This window comes from Nyctibius grandis, chromosome 9 (genome assembly GCF_013368605.1).
Source record: "Nyctibius grandis isolate bNycGra1 chromosome 9, bNycGra1.pri, whole genome shotgun sequence".
Lineage (NCBI taxonomy): Eukaryota > Metazoa > Chordata > Aves > Nyctibiiformes > Nyctibiidae > Nyctibius > Nyctibius grandis.
Window position 1 is genome coordinate 32,023,356 of NC_090666.1, and position 19,654 is coordinate 32,043,009.

General features: G+C 38.9%; 1 protein-coding gene across 1 annotated transcript in view; it reads right to left on the minus strand.

The window, feature by feature from the left end:
• MYLK (myosin light chain kinase) overlaps positions 1–19,654 on the minus strand; it is a 197,739-nt gene that overhangs the window by 13,392 nt on the left and 164,693 nt on the right. The window contains exons 22-27 of the mRNA XM_068407496.1: positions 17,574–17,876; positions 14,082–14,117; positions 13,890–13,983; positions 12,657–12,860; positions 7,300–7,517; positions 2,350–2,473 (exon numbers count right to left, since the gene is read on the minus strand). Coding sequence (XP_068263597.1) covers positions 2,350–2,473; positions 7,300–7,517; positions 12,657–12,860; positions 13,890–13,983; positions 14,082–14,117; positions 17,574–17,876 — 979 coding nt within the window. The remainder of the gene's footprint in view (positions 1–2,349; positions 2,474–7,299; positions 7,518–12,656; positions 12,861–13,889; positions 13,984–14,081; positions 14,118–17,573; positions 17,877–19,654) is intronic.

Sequence of the window (19,654 nt, forward strand, 5' to 3'; positions counted from 1 at the left end):
TGCTAAGTCACAAGCACAGTGATGGTATGTGAGACAGACACCAAATGAGCGAGTCTTGCACTTGGTGCGTGAGATTTGTGAGCTTATAATCAAAACAGGAAAGCAGAGCTACAACTAAAGAGAGGTGCAGTTCTCAGTGACTTTTATTTGCATTCTGTAATGATGATGTGATGGTCCATTTTGGATAATGGCTCATAGTTGGGAGTCTGCAAAAATAGCTGGGCTTTAAGGAAGTGAAGACAGATTGGGAGCCTGTCACTCTGGGGTGGAGAGGGAAAGTCCAAACAATGACTCACAGGTCTTCCCTAACTTCTATTACTTTATTCTTATCACAAGAAAGACAAAAGCTAATTATTACTGTTAATCATTATTGCGACAAAAGGTATGCATCAAAAAGATTTTCATTGCGTTTGGGTAATGTAGTTTTCCCCTCATGAGGAGTTAAATGAGCTTAAAGACACCTTAGCAAACAAGTCATTTCATAATATATTTCACAAGGCATACCGGGTCATCTGAATCAAGTGTAACACCACCCCAATCTCATCAGCTGAACATTACAGCACCCAAATATCTTGCTTCGGGTGGCACAGAGAAATGGGGAAGAAGCAGTTCTGCCACTGCCGGCAGACTGATCTTTGGCGAGACACTTCACCTTTTCCCCGTCTGTGTCACCTGCTCCCTTTGCCTTCTCTACTTAGACGATGGCAGTGTGCTCCAGCACGCACTGTACTGGAGCAGCAGCCCTGGCTGCGTGCCTTAAGAGCACACACAACTGCTATCTCCGATTTTTGCCTCGGTTGTCTGATGTGTTGCTGCTTATCCTGCAAACAAACAAAAAATCACATATACTTTGATAACAAATGAGAGAAAAAGATGTTGAACCCCGCGAATGTGCGTGTAGCGCTGTGGTTAATGTTTTGTTCCTTAAGGTGTACGAGGCCTCTAGAGGGCAATGCAGCATTGATGTAACTGTGGGTTTGCCATTGCTGTGCGGGCAGCCTGGGTCCTCCATACCGCGCTTCCAGTGCTCTGTAGCTCAGGAGGCCTCAAAAGCTAGAGAAATAAATGCGTTTGTCATCTGAGTACTGCATGTGTGGTCTACATTATTTGAACTACAGAATGATCCAAACGAGCTTTCAAGATCTTGAAAGAAATCCTGGAAGTGAATGGAAAATAAAGGTCCTGTAAATAAACTGGCAGAGCAAAGTGACCTTGAAGAGTGTAGCATGCTTCACATAAGAAACAGAAGATAACAGAAATATTCAGAGTCTTTGCTGGGAGCAGGAGAGTTGATGTAGTAGCTTTTGCACAGGACAAGAAATAAAATTATGTTGCTTAGTTTGGAAATGAGAAGAGTGTGAGAACAAGTATAGGCTGACAAGGCAAGCAGAATCACAGAAAGACTGAACAAAGATGAGGCAAACAACTGTGCGTTGCCAGCTGTCAAGGCAGAGGGTAGCCAGGGTGCAGGGCACTCTTTTTAAAGAGTAAGGTATGGAGAGAAGCCTTTTAAAAGAATGAGTGCAAAGCAGATCTGCCGTTTACTTACTATTGAAACTGGAGCAAGGGAGAAAGAACCATGCTCCAAACTGAGCTGCTCTTTTCATTTGTTTTTATGGCATCAAATGTGCAAAGTCACAGCTGGAAGAAGATCACTTGATGTTCTGAGCATGAAGATCCTATTTCCATATACATTTCTCTAGACCCATTGAAGTTCATAATCATGTGTTATCAAATCACATATAAAGATCAAATCAAATACCAATACATGTAACCAAGAGCTGCAGCTAACCGTTCTCTAAAATATTTCCATGAGCTTGATCAATGCTGCTTATAAAATGTATTTATCCTGTGATTTGAGCTTAGTAATAAATGAAAATGCACTGTGAACAGACACGGTAATGCTGGGATACTTTAGTCTGTCCCACGAGGGATACAATGTGAATAAGAAGACCCCAAAATTTCACAAAAATTTTCTCTCTTGGGAATAAAAGAATGGAAATTATCAGCTGTTAGTACATACCCAAACATGTCTCTTTATCATCTGGGAAGGAAAAATAGTTTAAAGTTAATAATAAAATACTGTCACATTGTCTTTTTAAATGAGAGGAAGCGTTGCTGGTTTGTGATGTAAGATGTACAACACTAAATGGCTGTATTTCCAGAATGGCTAGTTCTGCAGTTTACCAATTACACCCTTCAGAGAACAGATAATTTTTATTAAACATACCGGAGCTGCTAATTAGATTACAAAAGGCCTGAAAATTGGAGAAGAATTCAGAAGTTGATGGAAATTTTGTATGTTCAGCAACTGTCAGGATTTGTGTTAAGAATAGCAAAGGTACTCACAAAATGTAGCAGATAACTCCTATACTCCACATATCTGTTTCATATCCAATAGGTTCATAGTTTATAACTTCTGGAGCCACAAACTCAGGTGTCCCAAAGAGAACTTTCAGAGAACCTGCATTTTCTGTGAAGAATGAAAGAGAAAACCATTAATTGCTGCATGCAGATATTTTTAAAAAATTATTCCCCAGTAACAGGATAACTAGTTTTGCCTTTGTATTTGTGATTTTGTTAAAGATCCTTATCAGAAAAAATAAATTATGCCTGAACTGCTATTTTCTTAGCTGATAGCTATATAGCGATAAAGAATTATTTATTAAGCATCCTCAAGCACGCAGCACTGTACAAGGCACATAATAATGAGGTTCCTGTTGCAAAGAGTTTCCACAAGACCAAGTCTAAGAAAGAGGAGAACTTTTAGTGTTTAATTCAGAGTTGGATGTCCTGAAGTACAAAAGTGTTTGAGCCTCCATCACTTTAGCAGTTGCACAAGAGGATTTCAGAATTCAGTGTTAGAAAGAAGTTGAAGTTCTCACAAATGATCTAAGATTTATCAAAGCTCAGGGATTTGCATTTTATGGGAAAGAGAAACAGTGATAAAACTATAATAAGAAGAAATAACAATTTTAATCCAACACATTTTTTATAGTTTAAACAGGAAAAAAAAATCAATACTGGGTTGCACGTCTCTGACATTTGAAGTGGCACAGGTCAGTGGTGAAACATGAAAAGCAGCAGATAATGTGCACCTGTCAGATCACTCCCTTGTTGGTAAAACTGGGCTTGAGCCTGCTCTCAAAACCAGGCTTGCTACAAGCCTACCTGGGGAGCTCCAAAGTGGTGAAGGGGCACCACGAATGCTTAGTCATCAGCTGCCACTCCAAACTTTTATTCAGGTGGCCTGCAGCACAGGTGTCCTACATTTGGCTCTGCTTAAACACAGTGTGGATGCTTTTAAAATTATCTACAAGGAAGCTACTGCTAGCAGGGTGAACTGAAAGAATGAGGTCATGGGACACATGAACTTACTCTTCATCTTTCTTGGGCTGACCCACCAGTATTGCCCTACTGGAAAATACGGTGATGAAGGTAGAATAACAACATATACAGAACCTGGTATTGCCAGTTTATGCTGCCAGTGTGCAACTATGAGTGATATGTTTAACTTTTAGTCATAGTGTGAAACACAATGCAAGTCATTTACATAGAAATTATTAGGCAAATCTCAATGGGCTCATTTTCATCACTGCTCATTCTAAATAGGAGGGGAAGAAGAAGAAAAGAACAAGTAAGGTCAGGACGGAAGAAAACTAAGAAATAGATTAGGGACTGGGGAAAAAAAAAACAATCCTAATAAAAAAATTGTATTCTAAAAGTATAAAAATGTCAGGAAATAAATTGTTTCTGACTTGAAACAGGCTTGGATTTAGGTTGAGAAACTCCTGTCCAGTCTGCACGTGTGCCTGAGCAGTCAGCATTTGCCTTAAGTGAGATTCATTGCAGTACGTTTATCTTTTGTGCAAGAGCAGCATCCAGACTAGGCACAGCAGAATGACATAGGAACGCCTGGGAGCAGCCCCAGGAAATCACCTAGATCCTCCCATGCAAGTTCACAACATCAAGACCTTCCTGCCAGATGTCTGACTAGTCTTTAAAAAGCACATTCAAAAGCTATTCCACAACAACCTTACACTCACATAACCAGAGTTTTCTTACCCCAAAAAGTAGGATCCATCCTTTTCCAAGCACAAATGGGAAGCCTAAGATCCCATCTTCCCATTTGCCTTCTTTGTAAGGTGAACACCTACATTTTTTTCCAACTGTCCTTATGAAAAATTACTGAAATTTGTCACAAAGAATGTATTTTTCTGAAAGCTTCATCATAATCGTCCAAATCTCAGGCTCAGGTTTCCACATCCAAGTTTGGAGGCTTTTCTGTGCACTGTGTAAACTACCATGAGCCACTGTGTATGCAAAAGACTCGTGTATGAAATGTGCTGCCCATAGGTCAGAGAAATGTTTTTTTTGAAAACATGGCACTTGAGTGCAAGCATACAGTGTGAAACAACTGATACAGTATTTTCTGTGTATAAAAGAAAAAATAAAATAAAAGAATAAGACCTTTTCTATGCAATAATATGTCAAATCTTTACCCAGATGTTTACAAGCTTAGTACACAAGTAGGATCTCTGTTTGGATATCCCTTAGTTCAGACAGAAAGCTGACAAGCTAGCTGGAAACTGTTGCCGACACTGTGTATAATCAACTGATTAAAAAAAAAAATCTTTACAGTACTCAAAACCCATTCTCTTTTCTCCTCAAGAAGTTTATCTTAAACAATTTTCTACATGTGTTCCTCAGCACACCAAAAAAGGTCAGGAAAATATCCCACTGCAGCTTTGGTATGTCCTGACAATGTAAGAGAACTAATTAGCTGCAGAAGATGTCTGCAGAAGGAGCTGATCCTAATTTCTTTAAAACTGATCAAAACACTGAATATTTAGAGGCATTAGTTTGCAGTAGCTACAAAAAGATAAAAGTAAATCTCAGAAGTTGAAGTGCAAAATCAATCCCTGTTCCCTTCAGCAGTCCCTTGGTCGAGCGGCTCTGCTCAATCAGGGTCAGGTCCGTAGTATCAGGGCTCCAATCCCTCATCTATCACAGCCAAAGTGAATTTGACAGCCAATTTCAAAATCACAAGGCTTGAAGGAACACAAGTGGGGGAATGTGCCCTCAGTGCACCACGTAAGACAACTGGCAAGAAGAGGACACTTAGTGAAAAAGTGTTTTTAGCAATTTTTGTAAGTAAATGAGGCAGTAAAATGGGTTTTCTACTTTCGGAAAACATCTCAGCCAAAATGTTATGAATGTCTTCATGATTAGCACAGTGCTTTTGCTTTATGGGCATGGAACGGGAGGGCACTTTCTCTGCCTAGGGAAATGCCACACACCCTGAGTTATCCAGAACGGCTGGCTGATGAAAGAAACAGCGAATACCTGTAATGTAACTTTGCAGGAATCAGCAACATATGAAGCCAAATGAATGTACAGTGTTGTAAAATCAAAATCAGCGTCAGCGCCCATAGCTCTCATCCTTCTACGTCAAGAAAAGTTCTATATAGGTTAGAGATTTACTGCATAAGGTGTAACTGTAGCAGCTCACAAGCTAGTGTCAGCCATGCAATATACCGTGATGCCACAAGATTAACAGAAAAATGGAAAAGCTGATGGATATGAACAGGCTACTGAAAATAGGAACTTCCTTTTGCTAAATGTGGGTTTAACAGTGGTTTGAAGTTAAGAAGGTAGTTGAAGAAATTTCTATAAAAACGCCATTCTGTGGTTACATTATATCTCTTGTTGATGAAATCCACTCACTCCAGCAGTAAATGTATAGTTTTCAGGCTGACAGCTGCAACGCCATGGGATGAAGTCTTTCACAAACCTCTGATAATAAAAACTTCAGCATTGGAACTTACTTAACAGTTCTTCTGTTTCCTCAACAAGAACAAAAGCCAGTTCATGCTCCCAGAAAACTGTTGGCTCCATACTGGTGAAGGAACATAAATGGCAGCAATCTGTTTTTTTTTAATGAATGAAATAAATGCCTTATCTCTGAGTTCACAGTGTCCGTGTGACCAAGATTCATGTAATACCCTTTTGGAGTTGAACATCATCTAAAAACCTGACAAGCAGATTTCTTTTCCCCTATTCATTCAACATACCATTTTTGGCTTGTTTTAGTAAAATTACATTCTTGGGTATGCAGTAGTCTGTTAGTAAGTGTCAGAAGAAGTAGGATGAGCAGCATGTAGGCAGGTAACAAAACCCAGAAGGTTGTAATTCCAAACTGTATTCTTACAAAAATCATTGTTCTACTTTTTAATAAGTGCTAAATATAATTTTGTTGAAAAAGGGGAGGCAAAAGATTACAACCAAGAATCTAGCTGTGGGCCTCTTATATAAAGAGTAGCAATTCATATGAGTTGTCGCAACCAATTTAACGGCAGAAGAGCCACAAATCTCAGCTCTCCCAGTACAACAGGTTCATAAAGTACTTTAGCTCCTGTTAATTCCTGGAATAATTTTTTTTCTCTTGTGAAAATACAAGATTAAAAAAGATTAGTGTGTGATGTCGGTATTGTTTAACACAAACAACTGGAGGGCTGCTTTTTAGAGCTGAATTAGCACTGAGCAATGTGAAGACAAGAACTCTCCAAGGTGTTTGGCTTTCAAATTGCAGAGCATGTTGGAAAGCTTAGTCCAAAATGAATGATAGGAAGCAGCTGAAAACAGCTTAGGAAGAGGAGGAGCTTGTCAAATGGAACTTTTTTCCCCCCAATCCCATTGCTTTATTTTTAAGTAGTGCTATTATATTAATAATTTCTAACATGATCAAAACACAGCTCTTCATAGAATTCCTCACATGTTTAACATGTGAAACAATATGCTGCTGTTTAGGATAAGAAATGATAAAACTAATGGGGAAGTGTAAATTGAATGCAATTATCCATACTTGAAAGTCTTTTAGAACATCACCTTCACTCCTGCTGTTTCAAAAGTTTCAAGGATTTGTCATATTCATGAAGATCAAGGTTTTGTTTTATTTTTTACAGTTAGAGAGTTTGTGGTTTATGGTTTCCTGTAGTTTGTTAACATTACTAACTACTGTGTGTTTTATCTTGTAGTCTGCAGGGATACTCTCTCTGTAGAAACAGATAGGTAGATTGTATACATTTCACTGCAAACTCCTCTTGAAGATGAGGTGCCCTACTCTCACTCTTGAATGTCTTCTTTTCCCCTTTTCTATTTTTTCCTAAAACCAGAACTATTTATATGACACACGTCTATTTACTCTTTATACATGAAAGAATATGACAGTAAGTATGAATTACTGCGTGTCCTGCCCTTTTCCCCATGTCGTACTGAAAGAGGCAGAAAAGTCATTACCTAATCTTCTTGCAAGTCCAAAGTCAATGAGTTTGATACTTGTACCGGTCTTGTTGACACACATAATATTTTCTGGCTTCAAATCCAAGTGGACAATACCCTGCTTATGGATGTACTGAACTCCTTCTGAAATCTGCTTCATATATTTAATGCACTCTCTCTCTGTCAGTTCAAAATCTTCATCAATGATTCGTTCAAAGAGCTCTCCTCCAGAAACCCTATGAAAGACAGAATAAAAAGAGGACTTCTGTACTTTTTCATTTTGGGAGTAATCAAACTATTTCCTTTACACAAATACAGATAGTTCAAGCTTGCAATAGTCGCTTCAGGATGAATCTGTGTTTTGTAATGGCATTTTCCATACAAGGATCACATAGGAAGAATCACCTCTTGTATGTGGTATAAATCAATAGATTTTTCCATTCTGAATCTCTTTCCCAGGTTAGGACTGTGAAAGACTCACACAGGGATGTAGCTGAATTTACATCCTGCCTTTAGGATTCAGCCACCTACACCTGGCAGTGAAGCCTGTGTGCCATGTGATTGTCACCCCATGGACATGTGTTTGTAACACCGCTCCAGACTCGGAGCTCGTGTGTCTCACTGCTTCCTTTCCTCCCATGCTCCATCACTACACAAGTGCAGATAACATAATTTAGAAATAGAGAAGACTAAAATACATGGGATGGGTCCCAGGAAAAGAGGACAAAACTTCTAGCAGATTAGCAAAAATTTGGGAAGAAGAGAGATTGAGAGTGACAAAAAAAGGCTGAAGAAGGAAGAATTCAAATGATATGGTTAATTGGAATGCAAAGCTCAAAGGGTCAATTACTGACCCAAGTGAGCTCAGAGGGAATTTCCTCCCTAGCTGTGACAGGGCAAGGATATAACCCACATCTCTTTTAGTGCTGGTATTTTTAGCTGAGCCATCATCACACTCCTTGTAGGTCAATTCCATTTTTATGCTTATTTAAGATTTAAAATAATTGGTCTTTCCAGCATAGAATCTCCTGAATTGAACTGTTTGTGAAACTGAAGGGGGACATTTTTAACATAGATTTAATAAAGCAAAGTTTTGTTTTGTTTTGTTTTTAATTTCTGAGTAATCACTCAACTGGTTTATCTGCTCATGTCCAAAGATGGGAAATACTTTTTTTGTATGTGGCAAGTGAATGACCCATACAGAAAGGAGCAAATGGTGAAGAGTAGGTTTGGTTTTAGAAATCTGTTCTAAGTTAAATGCTCCATGGTCTTTATATGGCTTCATATTTTGCAGCATTCACGCTTATTGCCAAATGTAATTGCACATTTCACTTACAGAAGGAAAACACACCACTGAAATCTGGCCTTGCAATGTTTGCAGGTTTTCAGATATATGATTATATCCCTCATGTACTAAATTGAAATGGCAACATCTGGAGTTCTGGACACATTTGTTGCTTTGGCTATAAGATTTCAGAAAATATGTAATTAGAAATGCTACTGCAGTTTCCCATTGACAGGAAAACAGTAAGAATAGCATATGCCTGACAGACTGAGGTGTTACATTGGATTACAGAGCATTTGTAACATAAAGCCAATAATAAGGCTAGAGCTGCTGAATAAACAGCTCTGATAAGTCGGGGATCTAGTATTTGGTTACTTCAGTAAGTCATTAACCAGTACGGAGGTGTTTATGAAAACCTCTGCACGCAAAATGTTTCTATCTGGAGCGCTCTGCAATTCCAAATGATAACCATCCTAATAATACGAAGTACCAGTTGTTTTTTTAATGTTTAACACAGATAATGATGACTTATTTTTACTGTAAAAGTGCCACATTTTTCAGATCCCTAAAGTGAAAAATTTTCAGAAACTGTACCACTGTCTCAAGCACCCCTTTCTGCATATTGTTTGGAAATTAACTACTGTTCATACATCTGCATGTTGTTTTTACCATGGGACCTCTAGACACTCTGGTAACATCTTTAGATTAAACTGCAATTGCATTCATAGAATACATGTTTTTGCATTCATATCCTGAACCAAATCCAGTTTAATTTTTGCCAGGTTAGGAAGCTGAACTGAACCAATGCAGATTAGGTTCTATGTATACACAGAAGGAGAAGTACGCTTTCTTCACACAGTCACAACTAGTTCAGAATCTAAATGTCTCACTCTTTTCTTGATTCTCCTCTTTTCATTCTTCTCTAGATGAGGTCACAGAGGAAAATATTCCTGTCTATAGAGTCACAGAATAAACTTTTAAAAAATATTTTATTATAAGGTTTTGGTCATGGAGGAATAGTGAGAAGAATCTACCTTGGAGTTGCCCAGGCAAATACTCACTGCATTTTAATAAGTCTCCCTTCAAAACAAAGAGAAAACCTTAGTGGCTTGTGCCAACCTAAATCATACCAAATGAATGGAGAAGTACAGAGTTTACTGCTGAAATTTTGCTCTAATAATCTTAATCTACAATACAATAATCTTCCAATCTATGTCAAAATAAACTTACTATCTGAACTATGTAGAAACTTTAAGGCACTTAGCTCCCAATCTGAATACTGTTCACAATGAGCTACTATTTTTCAGATATTCTTTTTCCACTGAGATGCTTATTGTGGAACAGGTACATTGCTATTTTTGAAAAGGAAATGTCTAAGATTTGCCTCTGATTCCAGCAAATGGTAGATAGAAAGGTTTTCAGGCAAGAGCATGTCAAATGATTTGAATCCTTATAGTGTTTGATTTTAAATTAATGATAAAAAAATGTAAATTTATTATAAATATGAAATCAAACCACATAAATAGTGGCATGGCAAATATGAAAAGGAGAGATGACAAAGTTCAAAAAGTTATAAGAAAGTTATGGGAATAAAATTAAAATGAAAAATTTAGGACGAATATCAGGAAGAAAAATCCAGATGTGTTCCTCATCAATAGCTCTAGTTGGAGTGGAGGAGGAGCTGCTAAATTCCAGTCACTGCTAAAGTCTAGTTTAAAAGGAGACTGATGGCAGGTGAGCTTGATTTATTTGAAATCCACGCGTTTAGACTTATTTGAAATCCACGTATGATGGGAATAAAGAGAACAGCTTGGATACTAAGAATTTTTGAAGATATTTCCCACAACTTATTTGATACACAAAGAAATATTAGCTTAATAGCTAAACCAGAAGTGATTTGCCAGTGGTTGTCTAACAATACAGGTGCAGTTGCCATGATGGGACTGCGTCAGCTGGGTAACGTGACAGTATAGAGGCCTCCAAGTTGTCTGACACAGAGATGTCACACAAGCATCTCCCTGCCCAGACCTGCTCCAGAGCAGGGACAGACCACTACTGCCTGCCTGCGTGCTGCTCTAAGATCCCCTCCTCCTACAGCTCTCGACACTACGGAAATTTCAGTGTGAGGGTTCAAAAGCCAGAAAAGGCGGCCACCCCAGACTAAAATCACATCATAATTAGACTGCTTAACAAAACTACTTTAAATTTGATTGCACTTTTCTATATTCTTAAAAAGTAAAACCCTTTGTTGGCAGGAGGGAACTAATGAAGTATAAAGCCATATGCTATTCAAAACTCTTTATACATTTCCTTGTTTTCCATTAGGTCTGCCAGCTCCCAATTCCGAGCTAAGTAGGGCTCCCTTCCCTTACCGTCATCAGCTTGCTCGACTGCTCAATCTAAAAATAAAAACACCTTCTTGCACATAAGTTCCAAGGTTGTATAATGGAGATCCAGCCTCTGAAATATGCCAGTGCAATAGTAGTTTGCATATAATCTAGGCGAGTGCCAAGCAAGTAAAATAGACATATAGTCTCTTTTGCTTCTAACAATTTATCTCTTATTCAGCACTTCCAGCCAGCAAAAAAACTGCTTCTCCTTCTTGCAGCAGACCACACATGAAGTAGATGTGCCAGCAGAACAGTGACTGATGTAACTTTTTGGGGAAAACATCAGCACAGATCAGGATTTCATTTTCTTTCCAGCTGCTCTTGCTACAAGTATGGGATTCACGCTAAGCAGGTGTGTTATGGATGATGTAAACATTGGTCACATTGGTCATTATTGTTTTTGAAGTCTGACCATTACTTTCCTTCCCATGCTGTGCAGATTCTTTTCTTATAATGAATTCTGGTGCATGAACATGTTCTGAACCTTCTTTTTTTCTGAAGTAAATATCCACTCTCTTTAAACACAAAGATACCCAAGTCACAGCCCTGTGAGATGCTTTACAGCACGCTTTTGTGGCACTTTTCTGCTACTTTCCACAGTGGTGTGGCATAATTAGCTCGAGGCAAAAAATTTCTGGGACGTAAAAATAAGTGTTGCTATCTTACTCAGCAAGAACAAGACAGCAACATAGGCTGTCTTCAAATTCAGCTTTACTTAATTGCATGGCTTTGGATGAAGAGTGCAATGACCTTCAAGTAAAGGAGAAATTCCCTTCTACAACTGCTACAGCTGGACCTTCACGGAGAATCTGTGTATTGACATTACGGGCAGATCAATTCATGTTTGATTAGTTTTTTTGGGGGGGAAAGAGTCAGTTTAACCAATCTTTCTGCATGTACTGATACAGATTCAGAACATTCACTGTGCTCACCTGTGGAGATTTTTCAGACAGCAATCCCTTATTATAAATAAATGTTTTGCAATCAGAGTATTTATGTTGTTGCAGGAAAAATAGATCGGACTAATCCTTCAAGGTCTCTTAAAAATACAAAAACTAGATACAGTACTTGATGAAAACTAAAGTGTGCCCAGTACCTCTTGGGCACTATAAATTTGCCTGGGTGAATTTTCCATGGAAATTCAATTATTTTGTTAGAATGTAACTTAGATGTTTGTATTCTCAAGCATATCTTTCTCTCCTGCTATCTGTTGTGCACCAGCATTCAATTCTCTGCAAGAGACAACTGGTCAGTGTTTAAGTGAAATTTGACACAAGCTTCTTCAATACAGGCTTAGAACTGCCTAAAGAAAAAGCTTTTTTTTCTCCTCCTTAAAGATGTTTTTCGTTCTAAATACAAGCCCAAATTGCAGCTAACTTTTTTCTCTCTCCTCCCAAGTTGGCAATAAAAGAGTGAGCTGCAGAAAAACACCACATGTACCTGATTAAAATACAAACAAACTAGACAATAAAGACTGTAACACATCTTCACTGATTTTTAAGAGATACAACACAGATTCACTTACACAGTTTAAAGAAGTTGGATAAATAATTGGAAAAACTTGCAAGATGTGAAAACCATCCAGGCCCTACAGACACTGAAGCTTTTGACATTCCTGTGTCTAGGTAAGTTGCTACTTCTGTATGCACAATTATTTTCAACATCATTAGCTTTGTTAGTGTGATCTGCTTTATACTTACATTTCCAAGACCATAACGATGTTGGCTTTTTCTTCAAAGGCATCTACACATTGGACAAGTTTCGGATGATGTAGACAGTTCATGATGCTGATTTCATCCCTTATGTTTTCTTTTTCCTTAGCAGAATATGCTTTGAAAAATTTTCCTGCCCAAACTTTTCCAGTCTTCTTTTCAACAAGCCTAAAGACTTGTCCAAATTTCCCCCTGAAAATATATAACTATTTCCATAAAACGTTTTTGCAATGTATAGGCCACCATGAATAGCAGCATTTCACTAAATATTCCAGCACAACCACTCCATTCTGAAATAAAAATGTCTTCCTGTCAAGTACTATTCTGTACTGATTTTATGCAGATTACTCTGCAAGAACTTTTGCATGAATACCACACTTAGAGATACCCTGCTATTCCAATTAGCAAGTTTCATATAAGAGGGTTCAAAAAATGGACTCCGACCAGGCTTTAATTCAGGTGACTCAAGTTTTTCTGCACGCAGTTTTATATAAGTCATACACCTCTGAAGGGGCAGCAGATAGGAGGTATCTCAGGTATACGATATAGGATACCCGTGAAATCTGAATCGGAATGCTCGAGGCTTCAGTGCTATTGTTTCACATATTGCTGCATATGTACAATTCTACCTCTACGATACACTTATCAAGACTCATTAATGGCAGCGTACAGGATCCCCTGGCCTTCAGCACCACCAGCAGCACAAATTGCTGAAAGATGATCATGGCATGCAGTTCACATAACCACGAGTCTGAGCACGAAGAAACCCAGCCAGGCTAATCACTGACCTTCACTGAGCAATACTATTAATGCTCTTGGGATTATGACTGCTGTCAACAGAGATTCTAGCCCGTGGGCAGGATAATCTTATTACCACTAATGGATATAATGGAAATGCAAGTACACAATGTGTACCTTTTTTTTTCAGCTAGCTTTTAGAACACTGAACAACGAATGAATCCCCTACCTTTATTCATTTGTGGGCTCCATTTTCCTTGCCAGAAATGCGTGTAGTGCCTATTTAAAATTATCAATTAATAGAATAAAGGATCTTTATGGAGTGGAGACCAACATATGTTAAAATCTATTTTTACTGCAACAGAGGAGCCCAGCTGGAATGTTGAAAGTGCAAGACACTGTCAAAGAATGAATGCACGTGATCTTTATAATTGACTGGTAGCCTTGAAAACTCCATCTTCAAAAGCACAGTGTAGTACTTACGATCCCAGTCTTTCTTCAATATTATAGACATCTGAAACTTTTTGTTCAGTGTTGATAGTAACTGTCCGATAGTTGACCTCTGTTTCTTTCCCTTCTACAAATAAGTATTAAAGACCATGATTAAAACCTCCATAAAACATGAATTAAAACCACAGATTTGCATTTGTCCTGATTAAAAAATGAACTTCTTACCATCATCCGATAGCTCCACTTCGTCCTCTTTGAGTTCTATGACGAAAATTAAAAAACATGAATAACTTATTATATAGGATATGGTACTTACATACATAAGATAGTAAAATTATTCACAGTAACATGGTCAACTGGTAGACCCCATGGCTAAGCAGCAAAAAGCAGTCAGGGAGTTTGTGCATTAACTTCATAATTAAAATCTCTTCACCACTTCTACGTGACTATTTGCTACACAATCACAATCTGGTCACCAATTCTTAAGAAATCAAGTTCATGTGTTTTGCAGTATTTGTCTATTATATCTGTGTACTAGAAACATCAGCATACTGCATCAGTTCAAAGTCATCTAATAAATAGCTTTAGGAATGCCTTAGTGAAATAGAAAATACATTTAAAATATTAAAATCAATTATAACACTTCTGGTTCAATCACAAATCCTTTTCTGGCTTTTATATGCATTTTTTGGATTGCAAAGCCAAAAGTAGAGCAAGTTTGTACATGAAAAGATTTCCTTCAAAGCATCCAGACAAATTTTTCAGACTCAAGATGACTGGAAAATTTGGACAGCGTGCACTTTCCTGAACATGGCTGAATTTCGAAATTGTTGAGCTGCAAATGGAGCCTCACTTCTGCAGACATACTCAAAGGCAGGCAGAGATGTTGGCAAGCCCAGTGACATCAGACAAAGTAAAAGTGTCTTGATTTTAATTTTTAATTTTCATGTGCATTAATTGTCAGTAGCACTGGTTTGTGTGTTGTTCCCTGTGCTGCCTGCAGGTATGAGGGGAAAGGGATTGTAGCTGGAATGTTGTTATATATTACTTACACTGCTTGGGCTTGCTCCTAAGACCTGTGGCTATGACCAGTAATTTGAGAAACTACAAAGGCAGTTGCACAGTGACCTGTACAATTCTCCCTTTAGCTGCTGAAGCTGCACTTTGCCATCGTAGAGTACAAGATTAACCAAGTGATTTATCCCCATTGTGTCAATGTTATGAAACATTAATGCGGTACCTGGGGGCTGTTAGGTGCTTTAGAGTTATATGCAGCAGATGAGAAGAAAACAACAGGAAAAAAAGGTGCAGGGTGAGCAGATAGCTGGTGATGCATGGGCATCACCTTTTCACATCCAACACATAATGCTGCATCTGCATTCTGGTAGCAAAGACAATCAAGTAGATACAATCTGTTACTAAAGCCCTTCTCTCTGTTTTCTTGATTTGCAACCCTTGTATGTCCCAGCACAGACTAGCTGGTTTGCAGCAAGCCCTCCCCACTCAGGGGTAGCTGTCCTCAGATCTTCCTCAGCTAGAAACCACACTCGCAGAGAGCACATCACATTTTCCTCCCCTTTTAAGGGCTGCATAAGGGAGCTGATCCCAACCATGCTGCCAGTAGTTCATGTCTGCCAAATACTGATTAGACAAAGAAGTCAGTTCCCGGTTCTGCAGCGACACTATATTGAAGCCATGAACTAGAAACGTTTTGGTCCACCAGTGGAAGCCTAAATTAGATAAGCGGAACATATCTGAGCTTGGTAAGTGCTGAGTAGCTATGCTAAAACCTTTCTCAGAAGTGAGTCAACGGTACCAAATTTTCCTCAAACATGGCAATAACCTTATTTTAGTCGCTGTTTTCTTTAAATGCACAGTGAAAATTTAGCCATGCCTTTCTTCGCTAAGGTTGTATTGAGATTGCTGATACGCACTGGCCGCCTCAGTATGAAAATCAGTAATCAGTCTTTCTGGCAGCAACGGAAAATCCCCAATTACTCAGCTAAGTGTTTACATAGATGGCAGCTTAATGTCCTGACTTTGAGAGGTGCTGAACACAGGCATTTTCCACTGCCTTTAATTAAAGAACCAGTTATATTCACACACTTGAAAAATCACGCTTTATATGACTTGCCCTTTCTGCACGCTAGCTGCAGTATCAAGAATTGAAATCAAGAAGCTCTGGCGTTGAGAGCACCAAGACAACCCGTTCTCCTGCAAACAGAAGCCATCTTCTTTTCACTCAACTTTTTTTTGTTGGTTTTTATATGTAGCACAATGATTCATACACATTCTAGGCTTTTTGTATTAAATCTGTGTAAGAAAACTCTCAGTCTTAAAAAGAAAAATAGCTTGTTTCCTTTGGTCCAGTACAAGCAGTGCTTGCTCTAGGAAAAACAAATGTAGGGAAGGGTCAGGTCCCCAACTCTAGAAGGTGTTCGTCCTGCAACTAAAGAAAGAGGGCATTCACACACAGGGAATTTTATTATGATGAGCCAATACCGTCTATCTTCCTTTCAATTTTATTGCTACTCTTAATGTTATTTTCCCCACTTTGAAGAGAAACTGCATCTTGATTTAGATCCAGTTTTAAATCTTCAAAATAGAGGAAAGTAATTTCTCAGAATGCATCCAATGTAGCACTTGAAGAGACATATGATTTACTTTTGTTTGGAAATGTCTGTTGAGAGGCTTACACAGTTGTGCGATGCCGCACCACTTTGCTATCACTTGGCTTGCTGTGGCAATAAAAGATAACATCACAAGGATTGTGTGAGACCCTTAAAACTCCAAAGCCCTGCATACATAAGTAAGGACGGAGAGATACAACACACAGTCCACTCCTCAAAGACAGGAAAAACGGTATCATTCCTGTTCTGGGCCTTTTGGTGTGGTATGACTATCAAAGTGATCCTTGCACAGTAGGTAGATGTGAGTGTACATAAAAATATACATTCAATATCTGTTTTTAAAAAATAATGCTGATTTTTGTGTGTGTTTAAAGTTTTGCTACCAGTTTCCGAATAATTTCTAAAATGCTCCAGCTCTTCCCATTAGTCCTTTGAGAAGATCTTAACCAAAAAATAAGAGGCAAAAGATCCTGAAAAATATTTTTATAAGGTGCTCTACCATGCTGGAATTTGAGGCATGGGAACTACAACTAGGTATGAGAGGCTAATTCAGTTTCTGCTGCATATTCAGTGCTTGGCTAGCAGCAAGCACATTTACTTTTTCCAAAAGCAAATTTGGGACAGTGTTTATGGCTTGTTTTTTCATGGTGTGTCCAGTATAAACTGTACTGAATCCATCAGTATGTTCCAGGTAAGCCATCAAACATTATTTTCCAACTGGGCACAGTCTGAATGTGTAACTTATGTGTGGAAGGTTTCATCTCCCCTTACCTGTGCACCGACCTACAGAAGGCTGTCAGCCAGCACTCACACAGCAAGCCAGAAGTCGAATTATTGGTTGCTTTCACAAGGCAGGGTTTGGGGATCCCTGAAGCCGAGTTTCCACATCAGATGCATGCAAAACGTATATGCTCAAACACCCACATGAAGTCTGCAAAGGGACTTCAGCACACTTAGAGCCAGCATAAGCATTCATTGCACAGAGGCACATGTGAAGGAGTGTGTACAGCTGCCTGACCTCACTGGGCAAATGTTAAGATATAGTTTATTGGAATTTAGATTATTTTTTTTTCTCTTAAAAACTAACCTTCTTGTTTCTCTCCAACTTTTACCAGCTCGGATTCTTGGCTGGGCTCACTGATGCCATACACGTTAGCAGCGCGCACACGGAATTTGTACTCCCGGTCAGCCTGCAGGTCCTGCACGTTGAAAGAAGTGCTGCGGCAGGTAGTGAGATCTGTCCATTTGTTATCCACTGAGTTCCAGATCTCCACAGTGTAGGACTGCACCGCGCTTCCACCATCGTAAGAGGAGCCATACCACGAAAGAGTGAGGGAGGAACTCCGTATGTCTGATGCGCAAGGTGTTCCGGCAGGTGGGTCTGGTTTATCTGCAGAAACATATGTAAAGCACATTAGATGAAATCGTGAGGGTAAGAGGTAGGACTTCCATGAGGGTATTACTGGCCCTAGCTAACAGCCTTTTTCTTTCCATGCCATTGCTCTGCTTCAGAGGTTTGTACTACAGAGAGAAGTAACAACTGCAGCACAGACAGACATACCTGACTTAGCTAACAGAGATGCCAATCCCACATAGGCCTCAGCATGGGTTCTTCAGTTCCCTGGGCATCTTGCTAAGCCATGCTGAAGCCTAATGCCCTTCACAGCTATCATTACAGAAACTATGGAGCCTAAAACCAGTCATAGCTATGCCTGCAAGTACTGAAATCAAATCTCCCACAATAATGCAAGCCACTCCTTGGTGAACTTCCTTAGAGGTTTACCCCTGTAACAGTCACGATAGCTGTGATGCTCTTTCTCCAGCTCCCTTCATCTGCTTTCATACTTCAGGGCAACTACTAACCTTTCACAGCCTCAGAATGTGCCACTCATCCAACTATACCTGGATAGCAGAGATACTAAAACCAGTTGGCGCAGAAACACGGATCTTGAAGGGTGACAACTTTGCTAACAATTTAGTGAACAACTTTGCCTATGTGCAGTTTTTGGAAGCCTACTGCACTTTTTGCTAAAAAGGAATCCAACTTAAAATACATCATTTAAATATTGGGATTTTTTTAATCTCATGTGCATTTTGGAAATTGTTGGGGAGGTGGAAGATAAGAAACTTCTGGTTTTCCTCAGTTAGAGGCTTGCTCCCACAGTCCTTATTTGCATGAATAAAGCCAATATCACCAGAACCTGGTGTACAGATGAGCAGCCAACTATGCAAACATCCCCTACAATACAAAAACCTTGCAGTTATATGACTTTTTCAAAATGAAGTTTAATGATTACATAGTTATTGAAATGAATGTTTTCCTAAGACAGAAAATATGTTGACTTTTTAAAAAAATTACTGATTAAGAAAATAATTATGGAAGTTAAGCACTTCAAAAGACTTTAAAGGGAACAAATATCTTCCTTGGGAATAATCCTCTCAGAAGTAATCTAGCAAAACCTACAAAATAATGATGATGTTGATCTGGATGAACTAGTGGCCAAAGGTTGAATGAGAAATCAAAGGATGGGATAAAATGACAGAAGATGAAAAGAAAAAGACAGAAATTGTGAGATGCTACAAACAGTGGTTACACTGGACGTGGACTAATAAAACCCTGTCCCATTTTGCTGGTTAAAACTGCTAATGGGCATTATCACTTTCTCCTTAAGAAAGGCAGAGCTGTCAAACCAGCCAAAAAATATAGCCACTTTCTCAGCAATAAAAACATTCAAATGCTGCGGAAAACTGCCATGGACTTTGATCAAAGCCTTACTGTGGTAGACTATATCAGGTATCCCTCCATACTCAAATTATCGTTCCTAGGAAAATCACTGAGCAGACAGAAATAGCCACAGTTTGTCACAAACATACCTGTAGTTCTCGGACAGAGGGACCTCTCCTCTAACTGCTGGGGTTTTCCTCATAGAGAGGGAAAATGGGGTAGTCTAATCTGATCAAGGCAGTTAAACATCAGTTCATTATTTGTAAGAGTGCAAGTTCCATTGACCAATGATTTCCCTGAAAAAACTTTTGTAATTCCTTTTAGTTCAGTGATGGAAAATCCATCTCCCTCCAAAACTTAAACATATTAGAAGATATATAAATAGAACTTGTTAAGTATGAGGGAAAAGACTGTGTGGGAGGAAGGGAGATGGGCACCAAGGG